This window comes from Aspergillus clavatus, genomic scaffold, assembly GCF_000002715.2.
Source record: "Aspergillus clavatus NRRL 1 1099423829805 genomic scaffold, whole genome shotgun sequence".
Lineage (NCBI taxonomy): Eukaryota > Fungi > Ascomycota > Eurotiomycetes > Eurotiales > Aspergillaceae > Aspergillus > Aspergillus clavatus.
In genome coordinates, this window is record NW_001517094.1 from 2,364,008 (window position 1) to 2,378,624 (window position 14,617).

Here is a 14,617-nt window from a genome sequence, read left to right on the forward strand (position 1 = left end):
TTTGGTCCAAAACCATCAACCGGTTCTAGGCATATATTGCTACTTATGATCTGAACGACTGTTCTCATGACTGAAATGATTGTTTGGTTGTCCATATTCATTAGAAATCTGTTCATTAGGTGATAGGAGTACTTCCATCAAAGACAGTAACCAAGTGTACTTGTACATGAAAAAAATAAAAATACCAGCGTAATGCTATCCTCGCTATGCATCATAATCTGCCAAGGCGGCGAAGTAAATGGATAAGTTGATGGAAGAGTCGGGCCGCGATGCTGATTACGGGTAATGTTCAGGGGTATCAGAGACGATGATGGAAAAATGTTTAGTTCCGCGCCAACTCATCCTCCAAGTCGCGGAGTAGTTCCGCATCTGCATCCGCTTGAACGTCATGTTCGGCGCTTACGGCTGAATGTACCTTGGCCCGCGCACATGGTGCTGGTGGAGTGCTCAGGGATTGCCGGGGCATCCGAAACAACGGTTCCGAGAGTCGGTCAGCGCGAGAGCCTGCTCGAACTGCTTCGAACTCCGCAGTACCTGACTTCGCCTGTTCGAGCCAATTGTACTTCTTCTTTTGCAATGACTGGAGAAATTCTCCGCGGGCCTGCGACGCTGTAGACGGGGTCGCGGAGGGTTGATTCAGATTGGACGTCGACTTTTCGGTTTCGTCCTCGGTGAGATCTATGGTCACTCTTTCGGTTTGAGGCACATTTGGTGTGCCACAACCGGTTGACCTAGGTGTAGCGGCGGATTGCGGGTTGTGGTAGGCTGGAGGATGATGAGCGCTCGTAGGTGGACCTGGGCGAGCCGCTTGTTGCCTTCCAACGGGAGTAGGTAGCGGCGACGAGGTAGGCCCAGGCATCGGCTGATGCAATGCAGGGGCTGGCGGAGCCATAGCAAGTGACGTCCCAGGTACAATGGATTGAACTTGGGCAGGTTGTGGTGCTCGTGGGGGCTTGTATCCAGGTGGGATCGGAGCCACGGTGGGTATTTTCTTTTGAACGAGAATCTCATACAGTAGGCTGTTGTATATTACACCAAGTTCATGGTGTTTAGCTTTCCATTCCTCAATCTCCTGCTTGTATTGTTCCACCCTTGATTTATGTTGCGTGGAGACACGTCGAAGCGTCGCATTCTCCCTTTCAAGTATCTGTTCTCTCGTTTGTCCCGTCGCAGCCTCCCGCGTGGTCCACTTGCTCCAGGCATCCTTGTATTTATCTCGCTCATACTTGAGATGTTGGACCTTGGCCTTCAGATGTGACAGACGATTGATCATTTGATCATCTGCGACCTCAATACACTTGACATGGACCCCTGGGGCTGAAGGCAGGTACCCCAGAGCGCCACCATACAGAGGATAAGGAGAGGTGTACTGCGGCTTAGGATCAACATGTTGCAGAACCTCGCGATCTGTATTAGCGAGGACGTCACGAGCGTCGAGGGCGAATCGCTCCTTTGTGAGATCACTAAGAGGGGTTTCCAGGCTATCTGCCTCAGGCGCCAGGTCTGCACAACCAATCGCCTGGCCCTCATCAATATCACTCGGTCCACAAGAGCTCAGACTCTGGCGGCGAGACGTATCATAGAAAGAATCGTCATATGTGGACTGAGGGGTAGGATGCACACCAGGCAAGTTTCCAAGCTCTGGTATATTTGGTGGAACGCGAAACGCGGGATCATCAAAGAGAGCATCGAATGTGTCAAGATTGGGATCGGGTAGTTGTAGGGCAGCGATCCCAGCCGGTGTGCCGGGTCCTGTTTCCACCAGATCTAAGTGAACCGAGGTATCCGGGGATGAGAGAGAAGGGGTTTCAGTTGGAGAAGTGGCGTTGGCGTCGTGCGATACATGGATCATTTGTCGTTTCTCCGGTCGATGCCAAAATTGAAATTCTTCGGCCAGAGCTTCATCGATAGTGCGTTTCCGAGAGTCGACAGACGTGTCGATGTTAGTGAAGGAGAAAGAGGAATCGAAAAGAGGGTCGTAGAAGAGATCGTCGATATGTTCCGCATCGCTGTTGTTTAACGACAGGGGTTGCACAGCAATATCGCCTGCAGCATTTGTCTGCGTTCGGCGAGTCAAGGGACTTTCTTGGCCCGCGTATGATTTGTCTTTGTCGATATTCCAGTGTGATCCTTCCGGCTGAACCTTGGACATCAAGCCTGCAAGATCGGTGGCCGTTGATCCTTCCACATTTTGTTCGGATGAACCGTGCTCCTCAACCCGCATGTGCGGGGTGATGGCATCGGTAGATTTGAGCAGCTGTGACCCAGGGGAAGGTGTAAGCCCCAGATCATTCACATGCATATCATCATAGGCAGGGGGGGAGGGCAAATTTTCAATGGCAAAAATGCCTTGGGAGTCATATGGTTGCGAAAACAAAGCGCATGTCTGCAGAGAGGTAGAAATACCTTCAGCCACACTTCCTTCCATCGCGACCAGGCGTACGTTCAAGATAATCGGAAATGAAAGCCCAGAGAGCTAAACGAATGGCCACCAGCCCTGATGCTTCTCCGCTCGGCTAGAGCAGTAGCTCAAGGCTTCCAGATTGATGGCATGCGGTATGTATAGAAGGTGGGAGGCACTGACGTCGCCGAGGCGTAAGTAATGTGGCGACGGAAAGTACAGAACTTCAGGGGGCGAGAAGGGCACTCTACCGATACCGACTTCAGAGAGAAAGAGAGATAGGACGCTTCCTGTCGGTAATGCCTCCTCCTGTCCTTAACCGCTTGTGCCACACTCCACGTCGTCGTATCACACGAACAAAGGGATGGCAAGGGAACTGAGGACTATTGGCCACGGCAGATGAGACGAGTTTTCGAGGGTATACGGTGGAAAAATCCAGAAATATGAGGATTTGAGGAGAGGGATGAGGACTCGAGAGAGTTGAGACGTTCAGATGATTGTCAGGAAGTTCGAGTCAGCACGACACGAGTCAGGCGTAGACTAAGCGGCGCTGGTTAAAATGGTTTTTGACTTGTTGATAGCCTTGCAGTGGTTAGGATCGCGGAAGAGTATGCAGATGAAACTTCGCAAAGACCGGCAGGTTTCAACCCGTCCTGGGATCAAGTATGCATGTAGTCAGCAGTCTGGTCGACCGCTCCAAATAAGCAACGATAATGAAGAATGTGAGAAGCATTCACCTCAAGATGGAGAAGGAATGAAGAGTGAATCAACACTGTAACTTTTTTTCCATCTGCGATAGCATTCCGCCTTGGTCACCGCCTGGAGAACCGCTCACATGTATTTACTGTAAGCTGCGTCGCTAGTCCAGATTCAGAGAGTCGCTGATGCTTAAAGACCGGCAGGAAGAACAACAGAAGTCAAGATAGTAACTTACACCTCTCCACCCCTCCAGCGAGGACCTTCGACGCTTCATCATCCTCGATTATCCTTGGATCTTGCATTGCCCCAAGCTGCTTCATTATGAGCGTCATTTTATGCACAGGTAAGTTTCAGGGTTGACAATCCTTCTTGATTGTTGGTGGGGATTCCACTGTGGTTGAAGCAGCATGACTGACGTTGTGATTCTCGGTCTCTTTAGCGGGCTATGACCATACCATTCGGTAGGTGGAACAAGAGCGTCCAACACTGCTGGAAGGACGATAAGGCGCTCGATGCTAATGTGCTCATGACAGGTTCTGGGAGGCTCTTTCGGGGATCTGCTCGCGGACAATCCAGCATCCTGACTCCCAAGTCAATCGCCTCTGCATTACTCCTGACAAGCGATATCTAGCAGCGGCCGGTCACAACAATGTCAAGCTCTATGATATCAAGTCGACTAATCCCAATCCTGTGATGACTTTCGACGGCCATACGAACAACATCACCGGAGTTGCGTTTCATTGTGAGGGGAAATGGATGGTCACCAGTTCTGAGGACGGGACAGTGAAAGTATGGGATACTCGTACTGGAAGCCTGCAGCGCAATTATGCCCATAAATCTCCAGTTAATGATGTAGTTATTCATCCAAATCAGGGTGAACTCATCAGTGGTGACCGAGCAGGTATCGTTCGGGTCTGGGATCTAGGGGAAAGCGTCTGCACCCATCAGCTGATTCCCGAGGAGGATGTTGCTGTGCAGAGTGTCAGTGTTGCAAGTGATGGCTCTCTGCTCTGTGCAGGAAATAAGAAGGTGAGCGTTTGGAACTATCATTGTTCAATATCCTTTGACTAATTCACTTTCGCTTCCAGGGCAATGTCTACATTTGGCGCATGATCCAGGACGCGGAACTGACTCGCATTGTTCCTATCTGCACTTTCCAAGCCCATAAGGATTATCTTACGCGCGTCCTTCTCTCTCCTGACGTCAAGCACCTGGCAACCTGCTCCGCAGACCATACCGCTAAAGTCTGGAATCTCGATCCTGATTACCCCCCTGCGAAGATGGCCGCCGCTGCCGCCGCGAATGCTCGAGCCAACGGCAGTTCCTCGCCTGTGCCTGAAGTCAAAGAGCCTGACGCGGAAGAGCCTGTCTCTCCACCCCCGACATCGCCAAAGGTTCAGGATTATCATTTTGGCGGCGACCTGGGACGAAGCGGGGAACTGAACCCAATCACCTACATCAAAGCAACTTCGCCAGCCAACATTGAACCAGCGCAAAGTTTTCCTGTGCAACCAGACGGTCCTCCGATGGACATGACTTCCAACACCCCGTTCCTCGAGACGACATTGGCCAATCATCAGCGCTGGGTCTGGGATTGTGCCTTCTCTGCCGACTCAGCGTATCTCGTCACTGTCTCCAGTGATCACTATGCTCGTCTGTGGGAATTGGCATCGGGGCAAATTATTCGTCAGTACAGTGGACATCACCGCGGGGCGGTCTGTGTAGCATTGAACGACTATTCAGAGCCTCGATGAAGGCGGGGTGTCTTCCAAGGATTGTCCGAATTAGCAAACCACCTTTATGATACCTGTCGATGATTTCTCTCTGGTCTTTCTGGTTTTATTTTCCAATTGGTTAGCATGGCGCATGGTCTTTGGGGTAAGGGAAGGGTCGCTGTCTTTGAGGTGGAGTTTCTTGGTTGTTTCATATGTAGTGCAGGTATTTTGACCCCTTTTGTGTTGCGCAAGGATGATATTCGCGATGTGGACTTTTTTGTTGTTGTTGTTGTTGTTGTTGTTGTTGTTGACGAGAAGTGCAATGTATCCATCATTATCAATGCTAGAATATCATAGTCGATAAGCTGTTATTTATGCTCCCAATGCACCGGAAAGATTCTGCCGTGGAATCATAATCAAGATTGCTCTTGTACACAAATCGCTGGGAATATATCGCAGAAGAAACCATACAGAAAACAGCCACAGAACAGATTCACATGACGAATTCAATATCGAAATTGCAGATATTGGAGAAAATCTTTTTCTTTTCCCTTTTGTTCTTTCCTTTCTTTCGGTCTCATGAAGCAATCCACCTAGCCCAGAGCAAACCATGTCACGCTAACCACAACATCAAGCCCCCGCTCCTCAGCGCCGAGGTATTTGAAGGTCCACATTCCATCGCGGTTGACATCCCAGAAGGCACCGGAGGCGGAGTGCATACCGCGCTTGCCGGCGTTGCCGGCCGCGCCATCCGCGGCGGAGGACTTGTCGATGAGGCCTTGTTGGACGATGGTGCTGTTGACGGTGAAGCGGTAGGGGGGCGGTGTCGATGGGGTTTCGGAAGTGGTGGCGGCAATGAGAGCTTTGAGGATGGTGTTCTGTGTGACCGCGAGAGGAGGTTAGAGAGGCTAGATTAGACGTTCGTTCTGGTTTGAGGAGTACCGCGCGCGAAAGGGACTTACAATGATCTGTGAGTTCCATTCTCCGACCTTGGCGTGGTCGTATCCCTCGGCGCTGGTCAGGGCAGAATCGCAAGCCTGGATGGGTATGTTATGTCAGTGGGAGGGGGTTGGATCTTCTTTGAGTCTGAGAGCAAACGCCGAAGCTTGTTGCTACTCCAGAGTACATAGCTGCCACTTGGGAAAGCGGAAGAGGGGATGGCTATAACGCACCTCGGTGGCGATCTTGGTGAGCTCGGGGATAGGGACGGGCTGGAAGTGGAAGCAAGGATCAGTCAGTGACAGCGCTCAGGTTGCGAGTGTATACATCGCGATTGTATCTATCAACTATGCGGGCTGTGGAGGGCCGGTTACGCACCGATACGGGGCCCTTCTCGACAGCCATTGTGATGATGTGCTTCGGGAAGATGGTAGTTCAACGTGTGATAATAACACTAAGGATCTCTAATCAGTATCATCAGTGGTTGACGAAGGTCATAATAGGGATCTGTGCTTTTTGTCGCAGTTTGAGTGCGAACGGCGCGACCACGGATGCTAGACATGCGATTGCGGGGACATTAAGACAGCTGCCTCGAGCTAAGAAAGCACATTGATTGGCAGGGTTCAAGGGACGTATCTGAGCTTACCAAGTGGATACACAGTCGTCAATGATTTTTATTAAAAAAAAAAAAAAAGATATGGACAGACGACCACACTGCAGGTATCAAAAGAAGACGGGGAAATAGGAGGTCACGGCTCGAGTGCTTCATCAGTGTTTGGCGGCATCATGGGTGTGGCTCTGATGGCTGTTGGTTGGCTGAAATGCGATTCCAAGCTATTCCAGACCCAGTCTAGCGCCTACTTTATCTCGAGCCGTCAACGCCAAGAATGTTACGGTACAACGTATTTCCGAACATAATGCCTCAGGCAGTCCCAGGCACTGTCAGCTGAGCAAATCGATACAGCACGTGGGAGCTCTGGGGCGGTGAGCGCCGACAGAAACAGGATTCGCTCACTCAAGTGCCACGCACTAGGCCTGATCTGGGGTAGCTTCTCTCGTTCTGTGATACCGGCGGGGTTTTGAGCCTGTTAGGTAAGTGGTTTAACTGTTAGCCACAGCACTAAGTCGTTAGCTGCGCTGTTACATCAGTCCAGCCAGCGCCCATAACCAGATCTGATCTCCCTTCCTACGGAGTACGCCCATTAGTTATCTATAGCTGGAAAACTTCGGCCTGTGACTCCTGTTGTTCTTTTGAATTTTTTTCTCCCTGTCTTCAGGATCCAGGCTTGCATACGCTATCTATTGCATATTGTGGTTTATTTCCACTTGTCTATCATTCATCAATCGCTCCTTGGAGTTATCATCCTGCCGGTAGAGCTAGCTCTCTGAGTCTTATCTACGGACTACCAAGTACCAAGTACCTCCATTCCAGTTTCTATCCTCAACCTCAACAATCATCGATCATCATGTCGAGTCAACCTCTCCTGCAAACCGCACCGGGTAAGTCTCTTCACCCAATCTACCACAGCTCATGACTTGCCTCAATGCCACCCTTCCACCCCCCCCGCGTCACCGCCACATGCTAACCACCAACCCTCCTCTGGGGGGTAAATCAGGCAAGCGTATCGCACTCCCCACGCGCGTCGAACCCAAAGTCTTCTTCGCCAACGAGCGCACATTCCTCTCCTGGCTCAACTTCACCGTGATCCTGGGCGGGCTCGCCGTGGGCCTGCTCAACTTCGGTGACCGCGTCGGCCGCATCTCCGCCGGCCTGTTCACCATCATCGCGATGGCGGCCATGCTCTACGCCCTTTTCACATTCCACTGGCGCGCGCAGAGTATCCGTCGGCGCGGCCAGACCGGCATCGATGATCGGTTCGGGCCGACGATACTGGCGTTGTCGTTGCTGGCGGCGGTGGTGGTGAACTTTATTCTGAGAATGAAGGAGGATTGATTATTCTTTTTTTTTTGCTTCTTTTATACTTATCTGTGATGTGTCTCTTTCCGTTTAGTCTCCTGTGTGGGGGGATTGATTTTGGGATAGTTGTGCTGTTTTGATTTTTTTTTTGTTGAATTGGATGCATGCTGCGCATAGTAAAAAGCTCAAGGGAACTGATGATGCCAATGTTCTGTTTATGAGTTTGGGACCTTTCGTGTTGAGGGTCTTGTTTATACGTTTTGCGTTGCCTGTAACCGATGGTTTCATTCTCTGGATAGTGCTTATTTGACCTGGAGTGGAACTGGAGTGTTGGTTACTCCAAGATCAATTGCCATGGATGAAGATAGGATAATGATAACTACGAACCTTTTTTCTGCAGGGACAAACACTAAGAGTGAGGGATTATGTGAAATTTCCAGATCGTGACCTGACTGATTCTACCAAGTACCTGCACGCTTGCCCGTAATCTGTTGACTCAATATCAAGCATTTCAATCTCAGCCTTCTCAACCAGTAAGCCAAGAATCTTGCAGAAGCTCCTTGGCCGTTCGCTTGCTCCTCGGACATCTACATTAGAGTCCTTCGCAAGAACTGGAGAAACTCCCGATGGACCCTTGAGGTTCCTTAGGCTGCGACTGGCAATCTGATGAAGGGGCATGCTGATGATTAGATATCATGCTACAGATAGTCGTTTGATGCCGGAAGGTTGGTTAGAGACGGTCTGAGCAGGGCTGCCATAGTGGACTTGGTGTACAAAGTACGGACTACGGGCGCATATGACTGACTCGAAAGACATAGTATGCTACTCTGTATGCTCTGTGAAAGTGATTATGTAATTCAGGATGAGAGGTGACGGACAAAGGTACTATCACTATACTATAGGTAAGCTACCTTAGCATTTGTTGGCTGAGAATCGCCCTCGGCAGTTGGTGATTGATTGGACTTGAAAATGGATAGGAGTATTATTAATAATAAAATAGGTACTTTTTTCACCATGCAGGTATACAGGGTATATATCCTTTCATTTGGTTTTGACACACATGATTCAGAGAAGAGTTCAGGGTCATAGTCAGACTGGAGTAGATCATTTAGCATATTGTATCTAGTGTTGATTGATTGATAGATAGAGAGAGAGAGAGATAACTAGAGATAGGATCGTTAGGAAGACAAGCCAAAGAATCCATCATAGATAATGTCAAGCCAAGGCCGTGGCGATGCAGTAGTGCCTAATCCCATGGGCCAGTCCAGGCCTAGCATCAAGCGCTTCTGTGTGGGTGTGAAAGAGAGTGAGTGTGACAGGTATCACTAGATAGATACTATCCACTTATCAACCAGAAGATGGGACTTATGAAGAGAGTCAAGTTGAGGAGATGGAATTAATCCCAGTCTTTTTCTGATAGAGAGTCAAGAGTGTCATCTTAAGTATAAGTTCAAAGTACTCCAGACTCCAGACTCCAGACTCCAGACTTCATACTACATAAGTTCCATGATCAGTGGTATCTATTATTATTTGGATCTGGGATCTCCGCGCTATTATTCTGGCCTATAATCAATCCAGTAGGACTATTTGTCCATCACTGCCCCCTCTTCTCTCTTCCCTGTTCTCTCTCTCTCTCTCTCTAGGCAGATATCTCTAGTATTATTATTCTCTCATTCTGTCTAGTGTCTACAGTAGTGCTACATACAGTAGTCTTCAGTAGTAACGACCAAACAAGATTCTCCTTCTCCTCTCTTCTTCCGACTTCTCTTCTTCCTCTTACTCCGTCAGTATCTTTTCTATTCCTCTCTCCTCCTATTATTCCTCACCCTCCCAATCCTATTCTCTACCTACTACTCCGTACCTAGTCTGTTCCTGGTTCCTTAATAGATCACTATCATTATTATTAATCATCGATTACGCCACCTCAACCACTCCATCATCATCATCATCATTCCTCTCCATCATAACATTATCCCTTTTCTCTCTTCCCTCTATCTATCTATCTATCTATCTATCCGTGGTTCGTGTCTTCTTGTCCGTCTCGTCTCCTAATCAGCAGCCTGCATGACTTGACAGTTGCTGATGCTGAGAGGAAACATCAACTTAACCTAATTTTCCCTCCCTTTTCCTCCATTCATATCCTTCTCTTTGTCTAGTTGGAATCCCAGTCTTCCTGCTGCCTTACTTTTTCCCGTCTTGCTTTCCGACAACCCTGAAGCCTCTCTCGCCTCCCCTCTTCCTCCCTCCCCCCCTTACTTGTCTTGCTTTTTCAGCTCGACTGACCTTTGAGAACGGTCGCAAGTAGTCGCCAGTCGCCAGTCGCGATCATATCATATCATATCATATCACACTCAATCATACCTACTACTACTACTACTACTCACTTACTTACTACTACTATCCTCCTGTCTCCCGCTCTCCCCACCTCTATCTATCAATTTATCACTCTTCTTCTTCATCGTCTTCCTTCCCCCCAGATTTAGACTGCGTTTGCCTGCATCCGGTGCATGCTCCCAAACGCTCAGCAGATAAAAAACTAATCTACAATAATTCCGTCTTTTCTTTTCATTTTCTCATTTCTCCCTTTTTTTCTCTCTTAAATCTCTTATCAATTGTTTCAACTTCTGAATTGAATCCTCCTTTCTCCCTCCTCCTCCTCCTCCACCTCCTCCTCCCTACATTCTCCATCACCATCGTGGCTTCTGCTTTGGACGTGTCGCATACTTCCCGTCGCCTAAATTGATTGATCCACCACCACCCCCCCCCCCTCATCTCTCTCCCCAATTCTGATCATATCTCGCATGGCATGTTTCGCTTGCTTCCTTGGTCCTCTGCACTCGGAGGAAATAAGGTGATGGCGGAGGAGCTCAAGATGCTCGCCATTTCGCCACACTGTGCTTCCCCCGGCCTCAACAGCCTCGCCCTGCCCCAACTCAAGCGCAAACGATCCGGTTCCACTGATGCAGCCGCTGACGAAGATGCTCCGGTCGCAACCAAGTTGCGATGCGATGACGCGTCCAGAAAGTCCTCCAGAGCATCCGCGCAGTCGGGAGGTGCGGCCTCGCCCGAGGAGAGCCCGTCCAACAGCTTTCCATCGCAATCATCACGGTCGCCACATCGGCGCAAGGGCTCCAGCGCTTCCAGCGCTGCCGTCGCCGATCAACCCACTGCTCCGCGCAAGGTCGATACCGACGCGCTGCGAGAGACATTAGAGGCCCAGCTGAGCTTGGAGGTCTTGTTGAAACATAATGAATTGCGTTTGATTGACCAGGAGATTGCGAAATGCCAAATCGCGCTCGAGCAATTGCGCCGGTGCGCTGAGATCCCATATCCGGGATCGCATGTCGCCGCCGGTGCGTCCCAGTCCGTGAGCAACGGGACAGGGATGGCTGTGCATGTCCCTGAAAATGGGCCGGCACCGCTCTCGCCTGCCCCGTGGGGAGTCACAGATGGGCCTTATACCCGCCACTATGCTCGATGGTTAATCCCTGACCCGCGCTTTGATGGCGGCGAATTCGCTTCTACGACACCCCTGACGCCTGGGGCGGTGGGTACTCCTGCGGCCGAGGGTCGCTCCACCCGCGGGAATCCCTCAGAGGGCTATCTGGCCAACAAATCCCGTTTCCAGAGAGGCTCGATGGGCGCAAGGTTGCAGTCTCTGCCGACGGGGTACCCGACCCCCAAGGAAAAGGCGGGCCCCATGATCATGCGGCGAAAGTCGGATGGCGTGATGGTGAAACTGATCTGCTTGGATTGTCGAAGAGACAACTTCTCGAGCACACAGGGCTTCATCAACCACTGTCGTATCGCTCACAACCGGAGTTTCGCCAGTCATGATGCGGCTGCGATGGCGTCGGGTGAGCCCGTCGAAGTGGACGAAGCGGGTGCCGTCGTACCGCAGAAGAACGAGACTCCGACCGCGGCTACGGCGGGTTTCGTCCATCCGCTCATTCGGTCTGCTCATGTGATCGATCCATCGCCGCCGAAGGCCGCTCCCTCGCCCTCGCCAGCTGCCGGTGACGCTGCAACGCCGCGAAGGCGCTCCGTCCCCAGCCGACGGGCCTCGTCTGCGGTGGAAACACCCACTCTGCGATCGTCCCCGGGCAAACGCGCCTCGCCTGCAGGGTCGAAAACAGCCCCCGTGAACTCGTTCTTGGGGTCTCCCGACACCCCGCATCTATCCTCTCTGGTGAAGCGCAGAGGGGTCGGGCTGGATCTGGACCAGCTCGTTGGAGAGGCGAAGACGACGGTGGATCTCGAAGGGTATTCCTCTGGTGCCGAGTCCGAAGATGAACTCACACAAACAGCTGCCGTGTTCAAGTCGCGGGCCCAGAAGCCTCTTGGGAATCGCGTTGCGAGACAGCCAATGCGAACCACGGGCCCACAAGCTGCGTCCCAACGGCCAGGCAGCCGCAAAGGAATGATGAATCAGACAAGCCTTGGATCCCCGCGGGATGCATCTAGTCGGTCGCCGTATGCGAGTGCATCTTCTGGGGCCAAATCCACCCCTATGGAGGAGGATCTGCGGGAAGAACTGAGCCCAACTACTCTAGAATCGAACCAAGCCCCAAGCCTCGTGAGTGATGACGATGAATACGGCGCGGCTTCGGAATCCGAGAGCCCCGGCCCCAGTTCGTCCGAGGCGGATGAGCCCGACGAGGAGTTTAGCCACATCGATGTGGAGGATGATGAAGAAGAAGCCGCGGCGTCGACGGCTGCCACCGATCCCAAGTCGTCGGATCCGGACATGGCCAGCGGCGCAGCCCATCCGTCGACGCGCTTATCGCGATCGTTGCGACGCGGCAACACGAAGAAGAAAGACCGGCTCGTTGCTCCTTCGATGGCCCCAGTAAGATCGGGTAAGGGTGGGAAACGGGTGAGCTTCGTTAGCCCCCACAACACTCCAGTTAAGGGCAAGAGAAACGCCCCGAAGAAATCCAGTGGACGCAAACTATAGTATGCCATGCTGTTTTAATGTTTTTCTTTTCTCTCTCCTCTCTCTCGCCTCTCTTACGTTTTATTTTTCCCCTTTGGAGCCTGAAGGAGCGAATACCCTCAGTGTTTTGTAATCGTGTAACTCCCCTCTATTGCTACTTTTTCTCGATTTATAATGAGCGCTTGTTTGAGTGGTTTCTCAAGGTGGCTTTTGCACTGTTGTTTCAGGGGGGAGAAGTTGATCTTCCTTCTCTGAGCGCACTGTTGCCGTCCTGTGATGTTTCATGTTCAGCACAGTCACGGCCTGTCCAGCATCCCTGGTGGTGACACGATTATAGTATGTTAGCCGGTCAGACTCGACAATAGGAAAAGAGTGATTGAATCAATTTTCGCATAGTAGATCGTGCAATTATCATTCCGAATTGCAGTATGGTCGTTGGCGTCTCAAAGAACCAACATCAACATTTAACGAGAATCTTCCACCTCCAGCAACCATCACCTGACCTATAACTAACATACAACACAACATCCAACCACCATGACCGACCAACCTGCCCTCGACGTCGACAAGAAGACGTCAAAGAGGCAATACTCCCCCTCTCATATCACCTTCGAGACATTCCATGACCTCCTCCAACGCTACCAATCCACCGTAGAGGCGGTCCTCCGCCAAAGAGAAACCGCCAAAGCCACCAAGAAACCCAAACCAACATCAACATCAAAATCCAAATCCAACCCCAACCCCAAACCCCAGCCTGCACCAGCGGATACTGAATCCCCCATCGAAACCGCCATAATCACCTACCTCGCCCTCGACAAATGGCGCTACGAGATCCTCCCCGCGACTCTGCGCGCGCGCTCCCCACAGCCGCCATCCCTAACCCATGACGAACTGGTCCAGCTGATGCAGTGGAAGTTGTACGTATCATTATCATTATCACCTCCTTCCTTCCCCGTCTGTCTCGTCCCCTTCCCTCTCGCAATCCTTCGCCATGAAAAAAAAGCGGGGAGAAAAAAAAATAAAATAAAAATAAAAATAAAATAGGTGGGATAATGCTCTTGCTAACGTGTGCTGGGATAAGGAAACATGGCGTCTTCCGGCCCGCGCTCCTGGGTATGGTGCGCTCGAACCCCGCGGAGCGCGTGCGCGATGCGACGGCGCGCGCGTTTGCGTTGCTGGTGGAGGAGTCTGGTTCTGGGTCTGGGTCTGCGTCTGCGTCTACGCCGACAGGGGCGTCTACGGCTAGTGCTACAGAGACCGGGGCGGGTGATGGTGATGCTGGGGATAGGGCCTTCCCCGCCGCCGCGTTAGATGCGCTGGTCAAGCCGCTGCGGGGTGTGGGTCCTGCGACGGCGTCGTTGGTTTTATCTGTTGCGTCGGCGGCGGCGGCGGCGTCTGCTGGGGATGATGTTGGTGCTGGTGCTGGTGCGGACGTGGACGTGGACGTGGACGTGGACACACCCTTCTACAGCGATGATGTTTACCTCTGGCTTTGTCTGGGTGGGTTCCCCGGCGGTGATGCCGGGGCGGCGCGGTTTGTGCGGCCGAACGGCGAACTCAGCGTGAAGTACAATGTGGCTGAGTATCGGCAGCTTTGGAGGGATGTATTGCGACTGCGGAGGAGGCTGGGTTGTAAGGTGGTGTCGTGTGCGGATGTTGAGAAGGTGGCGTTTGTGGTGAGGCATCTTGATGTTGATGTTGATGTCGATGTGAGTTCTACGGAGGGGATTAAGGGGGTACGAGGGAAGAAGAGAGAAGGAGAAGGAGATGTGGCAGAGGAGCAGCTGGGGAGAGGGAAGAGGAGGCGCTGAGTATTCTCGAGTATCTCATCTGTGGGCGCCCCGTGGAGGGCTAACTGCTTGCACTAAAGATTATCATTACTATCAGATTATCCACTGCATCAATCACCATATCCATATCCTTATCATTATCCCCCCCCCCAAGTCATTCTGATCCATTACCACCACCCACCCACGACCACCACCACCACCACCACCACCAAGACAAGC

The 14,617-nt window shown here is 51.5% G+C and overlaps 6 protein-coding genes across 6 annotated transcripts, besides 13 other annotated features; 4 read left to right on the top strand and 2 right to left on the bottom strand.

The window, feature by feature from the left end:
* Positions 1-322: 322 nt before the first annotated feature.
* On the bottom strand, positions 323-2,428 carry ACLA_025930 (uncharacterized protein; the record flags this gene model as incomplete). Its single annotated transcript, XM_001269301.1, has 1 exon — positions 323-2,428. The coding sequence occupies one exon, from the start codon at positions 2,426-2,428 to the stop codon at positions 323-325; it is 2,106 nt and encodes a 701-aa protein (XP_001269302.1).
* A 993-nt stretch (positions 2,429-3,421) lies between these two features.
* ACLA_025940 (putative protein transport protein (LST8)) lies at positions 3,422-4,854 on the top strand (the record flags this gene model as incomplete). The annotated part of the gene is made up of 4 exons (XM_001269302.1): positions 3,422-3,443; positions 3,540-3,561; positions 3,634-4,129; positions 4,189-4,854. The coding sequence occupies 4 exons, from the start codon at positions 3,422-3,424 to the stop codon at positions 4,852-4,854; spliced, it is 1,206 nt and encodes a 401-aa protein (XP_001269303.1).
* Positions 4,855-5,092: 238 nt separating this feature from the next.
* Positions 5,093-5,124: a microsatellite.
* Positions 5,093-5,125: a microsatellite.
* Positions 5,126-5,408: 283 nt separating this feature from the next.
* On the bottom strand, positions 5,409-6,159 carry ACLA_025950 (dynein light chain Tctex-type family protein; the record flags this gene model as incomplete). Its single annotated transcript, XM_001269303.1, has 4 exons — positions 5,409-5,693; positions 5,778-5,852; positions 5,988-6,026; positions 6,133-6,159. The coding sequence occupies 4 exons, from the start codon at positions 6,157-6,159 to the stop codon at positions 5,409-5,411; spliced, it is 426 nt and encodes a 141-aa protein (XP_001269304.1).
* Positions 6,160-7,220: 1,061 nt separating this feature from the next.
* ACLA_025960 (putative vacuolar transporter chaperon Vtc1) lies at positions 7,221-7,708 on the top strand (the record flags this gene model as incomplete). Its single annotated transcript, XM_001269304.1, has 2 exons — positions 7,221-7,254; positions 7,371-7,708. The coding sequence occupies 2 exons, from the start codon at positions 7,221-7,223 to the stop codon at positions 7,706-7,708; spliced, it is 372 nt and encodes a 123-aa protein (XP_001269305.1).
* Positions 7,709-9,129: 1,421 nt separating this feature from the next.
* Positions 9,130-9,159: a microsatellite.
* A 503-nt stretch (positions 9,160-9,662) lies between these two features.
* Positions 9,663-9,687: a microsatellite.
* Positions 9,663-9,688: a microsatellite.
* Positions 9,689-9,996: 308 nt separating this feature from the next.
* Positions 9,997-10,020: a microsatellite.
* A 13-nt stretch (positions 10,021-10,033) lies between these two features.
* Positions 10,034-10,071: a microsatellite.
* Positions 10,034-10,072: a microsatellite.
* A 234-nt stretch (positions 10,073-10,306) lies between these two features.
* Positions 10,307-10,347: a microsatellite.
* Positions 10,348-10,478: 131 nt separating this feature from the next.
* Positions 10,479-12,629, top strand: ACLA_025970 (uncharacterized protein; the record flags this gene model as incomplete). The annotated part of the gene is made up of 1 exon (XM_001269305.1): positions 10,479-12,629. The coding sequence occupies one exon, from the start codon at positions 10,479-10,481 to the stop codon at positions 12,627-12,629; it is 2,151 nt and encodes a 716-aa protein (XP_001269306.1).
* Positions 12,630-13,145: 516 nt separating this feature from the next.
* ACLA_025980 (uncharacterized protein) lies at positions 13,146-14,419 on the top strand (the record flags this gene model as incomplete). Its single annotated transcript, XM_001269306.1, has 2 exons — positions 13,146-13,525; positions 13,690-14,419. 2 exons carry the CDS (start codon positions 13,146-13,148, stop codon positions 14,417-14,419), a joined length of 1,110 nt encoding a protein of 369 aa, XP_001269307.1.
* Positions 13,619-13,649: a microsatellite.
* Positions 14,038-14,064: a microsatellite.
* Positions 14,420-14,562: 143 nt separating the features above from the next.
* Positions 14,563-14,609: a microsatellite.
* Positions 14,568-14,608: a microsatellite.
* Positions 14,610-14,617: the final 8 nt, after the last annotated feature.